This window comes from Rhea pennata, chromosome 13, assembly GCF_028389875.1.
Source record: "Rhea pennata isolate bPtePen1 chromosome 13, bPtePen1.pri, whole genome shotgun sequence".
In the NCBI taxonomy this organism is placed as follows: Eukaryota; Metazoa; Chordata; class Aves; order Rheiformes; family Rheidae; genus Rhea; species Rhea pennata.
Window position 1 is genome coordinate 10,099,698 of NC_084675.1, and position 6,225 is coordinate 10,105,922.

Here is a 6,225-nt window from a genome sequence, read left to right on the forward strand (position 1 = left end):
AAAAAAGGTGCCTTGTGAAATCACTCGAGTGATCTGTTTCCATTCACCATACATTAAGGCTCCACAATTAAGACTCTTGCATAGCTCTGTATTACCTTTATTGAAATTTTAAGAAGTAAATTTCAAAGTAATGTGTAAACTTTGAGATTAACTGTACTAACATGCATTTTTAGCTGGGGCAATGGGCAACTATGGCTGTTCAAGAACTATCACACTTCTCATCAGTAAAGTGTCTCAAACCATGTAGAAGATGCTCATAAGGGTGAGAAACTTCTTACTGATGGTGTTCAAACTGATACTTTTCAAGGGGGACAGATCTAGACAGCATTCCCGGTCTAGCTCTGTGAATCTCTTGTAGCAAAGGCAGAAGAGCAGAAAACAATATAAGCAATTAAGTACTTTTTGCCACCTATAGTTAAGAGCAAGGCTGTTAGTGTAACAGACTTTGGGCCATGCTATTTATGAGGCATCATTTTAAAGACTAAACATTGGTTTAACATTGTAGTAGCAAATGTTAAATGCTCTGTTAAACCATCCATGTATGGATGGATAGATCCAGTAGATGGGCAAAAAAAACACATTTCTTTTTCTTTCAAAATGCAATAGAAATAAGAGATTTCAAATTTAGTTTGCATTTTGTTTTTAAAATTATTCCAAGAGAAGTTAACTTTAGACTTTCTCATAGTGCTAGCTCCCTGTCAGATCTCATAGATTAATTAGGTTTACTATATAGTTACAGCAAGAGAAGACCAATACCTTGCAGTTCTCTAAGGAATACAAGTTTGACTTGTGAGTAGATTCCTGCCCATTCAGGATCCCAGTCCCCCCACCAAGAAGGGGCAGGCAGTCCTAGCTGGGAGAGGAGGTTTCCCCTGTAACTCTTCTGCTGCACAAGCTTCTACTTTTCATACCTTGTATCACAAAGCTCAAACTCCCTTAAGATTCTTGTCTGTGTTTCAGTTCTACTATAATTCTTCTCAGTCAGCTTTTCCCCCTCAAACCTGTGCTCCCTTACCTGCTTTAATTGCTGAGCTTCTCTGGTCACAAGACTTTTCTGTTGCCTTTTGTCCTGTGCTTTTCCTGGACATTAGTATTTAGTTTTGTCCCATTAGCAACCGTCCTGTCTAGCTTGCTATTCAGGAAGAAAGCTGTTACTGTTGCAGAGGCAATAGCCTCCCCAAAATGCATACCACCCTTCACAACTAACACCTTTAAGAGCCTTATAAAACAGGGCTGGAGGTAAAATATGGCAGGCCTATGCTTAACACTTAATGAAATTCCTTACTAGTAATACTTGTAATGATTAAAAGGGAGAGAACCTGAAATTTAACTTTGACATGAATGCTCTATTCTCTTTTTGGCACTTTTCTTTCTGGTGATGGTGCACTGGACTTGTACTGTTGGCATAACTTCCCTAAAAACTTTAACAAATAATAGCCTTGTTCTAATTACTTGTGGTTTCTCCAGCAATGTGGACTATTTCAATACATTCCTAAATCTATCTACACTTGTATTCATTTATCAGTATTCCCTTAAAGTACTACAAATATAAATACTTGTATTTAATATTTGTAGGTGAACACTGAACACTGAGACACTTTATGTTCCTACTGAAAGCAAGATGCTTTTTTTTTTTTTTTTTTGAAACTTGGTATTTTTTTGTTTGTTTTCACATCAAAACATGAGGATGAATTTTGGCTTTTCCTGGACACAGGAGTTTTATAAAAGCTTTTCTAAAGCTCATGTGGCACAATGGATATAGAATAGGGTTAATGGCTGAATTCACCCAGAGAAACCAAAATGAAGTCTCATAAAGTGAATAATGTACACAGTGCCTGTGGCAAGCTGCTCTAATGATCATCAAGAGTGTGTATGGAGCCCAGCACAAACCAAACACACAGACAAGAATTGCTAATGATTTTGCTACTCTTTTATCTCGGGAAAGTCTAAATTTATTTGCCATGGTGTTAGCAATGTCCCTTCTGCGTGTGGTGTTGCATATGCTTTCTGTAGTTTTGTATAAACCATTCCTATGTGGTTTGGTCTCAACATCTACCTGAAGTGGTGGAAGGTCTTGACTGACATTCAAATTTAATGACTGATTCTCAAGCTTAGATAGGCTGAACTTTGACACCTGTTGTTTAGGGGGAGAAAGACTGTTTGCTCTCTTCTCCTGTTTGTGTCTGTTAGCAGGTTTTACAAAAAATACGTGTTCCCTTTTTTTCCCCTGGAAATTCATTTCACAGTCCTCTTGACCAGATGATAGGTTTTCATTTCTCAGGGAAGTGCGCTTCCTGATGTTGAGGTAAATACTTAAGTTAAAGTATGTAACAGTGATGAAAGGTGTAAAGAATTCAATAGTAGATGCAATCATTAGGAAATACCAGTTGTAGAAGAATTCTGCGTGACATTCTCCTTCAGGGAGGATGCTTTTTTGGGCAATGTGCTCCCAGCTAAGGATGGCTGGACCATAGAGAAGAAAAGCAGCAATCCATACAGTGATCATCTTCAGTATTGCATTTCTAGTCATCCCTTTCTGAACCCTGTAATTTATCTGAGAGAGAAAAGAGAAGACATGTATGTTAGAATGTCAAACAAACAGTTCCATGGGAACCTTGGAGTATGGTCCCCTCTTATTTTTGAGAGTTGACAGTAATATATTGGCTCGACAGTGAGGGTCATACAAGCTTTACTAGTACCAAAGAAAAGGAGTTTCTGCAATATCTGTTCCAACAAACAATATAATTATCATCAAGGTGGCTGGATATGTTTTGAGAACTTTCATCAGATCTTAAAAGCTAGAAACCAAAGGCTTTTTCAAAGCAAGTACTACTGCAGTTCCTAGAACCAGTTGTTACATATTGTGCTCCATTAGCTGTGCTGCCTGTTTACAGAATATCTTAAAAAAACATGGCCCCTCAAAATTCACATATGTATTTTAAATTAAATGACAAACTTTCATAAAGAGATCTGAATTCACAGATTACCCATGCAGAATCTTATCTTCCTGCTTTATATTGAGATAGCCTACAACACAGAACTTAAGATGTAAAAATCATCAAAAAATTAATGGATAATTTTATTTATGATCTTGATTTCATTCTTTTATTTGCAGAACACATATCTGTAATTGAGACATAGATGGAGTGTGGTGCTTTGAAAAATACTTCACAGGGAGAGTAATTAATTTCCCTTGTTTATAAAGTAGAGAATCTAAAGTAAAAAAAAAAAAAGTTAAAAGTATTTGTCAGTAACTGTGAGTCACTAAACTATGTAAGTAATGGAATTGAGTAGAATCACAAATTAACATTTTCTGATTCCCAGTGTTCTAATTCCTTGGTCTGTTGGACAATGGACAATACTTACTTAATAGATCAGAATTCAGTCTTCATATCTCTACAGGAGCCAACATTGTTGACTTTTGTTTTTATTTCTGAAGCAACAAATAATACCATCTTTCATTTACAAGAAAGGGACCTGAGTTAGTTCAGTTTTAGATGTGAACTTCCCTGACATTTTGGAACATGAGTCTCAAACCTGAATTCTGTGTTCAGGGTTCATTTCTACTACCTGAATCTGCAGATCATGATGTCCAAAGCCAATAGTATTCTGGTAGAACTCCCCATGCAGCTGAGAGATCCAGATTTTTTTTCCTGAATCATGATAAAAATACTAATGATTTCAAGAGCAGCCTTGTAGGAAGATTAAAACTTTCACTAAGATAGAGAATAAGTTACAACTCTCTACATTTTTTTCTTATAGTGCCTGAACACAATAGGCAACTTCTGTATTCTTGCTTTGAGAAGGACTTTTATTGATCTGAAACATTTGAAAGTAACTAAACTTCTTAATCTAGTAAGTGACCAGTTTCCTTGTTTCTGAAATTATCAAATCTATATATTTGTACTATGTGTATAGTCATGAGAGTTTGTTTTGTGAAGATAAAATCTGTGGCTAATACAGTACCTAGAAAATAAAGACATTAAATGAAATTTAAGAATTAATCTGGTCATTTCTCCCTCTTGAAAAAGAAGTTGGTAAAACACTTGTATATAAACTGTTCAAGTGATCTTGCAGCCTCTATGTACTGTTTGCTTAAGAAGTATTATTGCTCCACAGTGTGATTTGTAATGAGCAATGAAGCTAAATAAATGCTTTCAAGAAATGTAAGCAGAAAATAAGAAAAATAACTAAGAGCTGTGTGTAGAAAATTGAAAACTATTTATCAGCAGATAAAACATGTTATTTCAACATCATCTGTAGTACTTAGAGGCTGTATGACCTACATGAGAAATGAAGTTAGCTTTGGACTTGAGAAGTCCAATCTAATTCTCCTTTGATCACTGTTGTACTGTGTGACCAAGGCAAGAATCTAGCTATTTCTGCAGCTGTTAAATGGAAATAACATTTCCTTCCTTTGAAGGATGATAGTGACTGTTCTGCCACTTTTGAACCATTCATGGCTGGTAACAGTCCATTACAGCTGAATACTTTCTGAGCTTATCCAAGCGATGGCTGACAAGGAAATAAATACATACTGCTCCCTTTGCCCTGCTAGAAGCATGCACAAACTGCCTATTTCTAAAACAAGGTAACTCTTTACAGTGTTGAAGTGAGAGGCAAGTGTTTCTTCTTCTGCAAAAGCCTTTTGCTCCTGGAAATATTTCCAGGATCAAAGAGAAATATTTAGATATGCCGTATCTCCCGTGGTGTCTGGGTGAGATGCACTTGGGGTGGGAGTTGGGTGACCTCAGTAAAACATCCTGCTCTAAGGGGCAGCCTCAGAGCCTTGCAGACCACCCTTGGTCTGTGTGGCTAGGGTTTCTCCTGCCCCCCAGCCCTCTGCAGCTCAGGACTGCTCACCCAGCCTTACCGCCTTGGTGACAGAGATGAACCTGTCGAAGCTGATGAGGACGATGTTGAAGACGGAGGCAGTGCACACCAGGTAGTCTACCACCAGCCACAGCTTGCACAAGCCTCTGCCGAGCCTCCACTCGCCCGTCAGCACGTAAGGGATATAGAGGGGGATGCAGAAGCCGCCTGCGGACAGAGCTCGGTAGTGACACGTGCAGCGCCGCGCACCGCCGCCCCCCGTCGGCCGCGGAACTCACCCACCAGCAGATCGGCGATGGCCAGGTTCAGAAGGAAGAAGTTGCTCTGCGTGCGGACGCTCCGGTCCACCACGAACGCCAGGATGACCAGGGCATTGCCCAGCACGGTGGCCAGCACCAGCAGCCCCATGAGCGCCGCCAGCAGCGCCGCGGCGGCAGCGGAGAAGGGCCCGCCGCGCTGCCCGCCCGCCGCGCACGGGCTGCCGGAGTGGTTGAGCCACGCCAGGTCCTGGCCCATGGCTCCCGGCCGAGAGCCCCGCCACTGCCGCGCCTCCGCCGCCGACCAGCCCGGCTCTAACCTGCGCCCGCCCCGCGCTGCTGCTGCTGGCACCGCCCCTGCCCCGCCGGGCGGAGGAAGGGGCGGCAGCGCGGCGCGGCGGCTCCGGGGGCTGTGGGCTCGGCTCTGCCTGCAGCCCGCGGGGTGCGGACCGTTGCCGCTGTTACAAAACTTTCCGGAGCCCCGCTCCGCCCGGGCTGCGGGCACGCCGCGTTCGCGCTGCCCGCGGACACCCTGCCACCCCGGAGTAGCCCATCCTGTCAAGCGCCGTGAGGCAACGCTTCCAACGGCCGCCCGCGCGCTCGCGCGCGCCCTCTCACGGCGGCCGCCCGCTCCTGCCCTCTCACGGCGGCCGCCCGCCCGCCCGCGCCTTCCCCAACGGCCGCCCGCGCGCTCGCGCCCTCTCACAGCGACCGCCCGCTCCTGCCCTCTCACAGCGGCCGCCCGCCCGCCCGCGCCCTCCCCAACGGCCGCCCGCGCGCTCGCGCCCTCTCACAGCGGCCGCCCGCCTGCGCCGTCCCCAACGGCCGCCGACCGACTCTTTCTGAGCGAGGTGCTAGTCCCGTGGTTGCTGCAGGAAAGGGAGGCGCCGCGCCTGCAGACGCGGGCAGTGTCAGCGGCAGCCGTTACTGCACGTGAGGCTGAGGAGAGTATGCCTTGCGAGGCCCGCGGGTAACCAAGGGAGCACCGGTGGTGAAGGAGAGGGGATGCAGAACATGGACTCGCTCCGTGAGGAGCAGAAGTCGTGAGGCACGGCGTGGTGTGTGTCCTGCTCTGTCGCCTCATTGAACAGCTCTGCTTTTCTTGTGTCTTGCCAGGCACTAGTCCACACTCCTC

General features: G+C 44.5%; 1 protein-coding gene across 1 annotated transcript; it reads right to left on the reverse strand.

Annotated features, from left to right (window-relative positions):
• Positions 1 to 74: 74 nt before the first annotated feature.
• On the reverse strand, positions 75 to 5,410 carry LOC134146045 (histamine H3 receptor-like). The gene is made up of 3 exons (XM_062586178.1): positions 5,112 to 5,410; positions 4,874 to 5,040; positions 75 to 2,554 (listed from the first exon to the last, which is right to left on the reverse strand). The coding sequence occupies exons 1-3, from the start codon at positions 5,347 to 5,349 to the stop codon at positions 1,670 to 1,672; spliced, it is 1,290 nt and encodes a 429-aa protein (XP_062442162.1). The 5' UTR covers positions 5,350 to 5,410; the 3' UTR covers positions 75 to 1,669.
• Between the last annotated feature and the right edge of the window lie 815 nt (positions 5,411 to 6,225).

Excerpts from the sequence above, each read along its gene's own strand:
- LOC134146045 (XM_062586178.1), bottom strand. The coding sequence starts at position 5,349 with ATGGGCCAGGACCTGGCGTGGCTCAACCACTCCGGCAGCCCGTGCGCG. Across the intron at positions 5,041-5,111 it reads CATCGCCGATCTGCTGGTGG|GCGGCTTCTGCATCCCCCTC; the intron begins GTGAGTTCCGCG and ends CTCTGTCCGCAG. Across the intron at positions 2,555-4,873 it reads TCATCTCTGTCACCAAGGCG|ATAAATTACAGGGTTCAGAA; the intron begins GTAAGGCTGGGT and ends TTTCTCTCTCAG.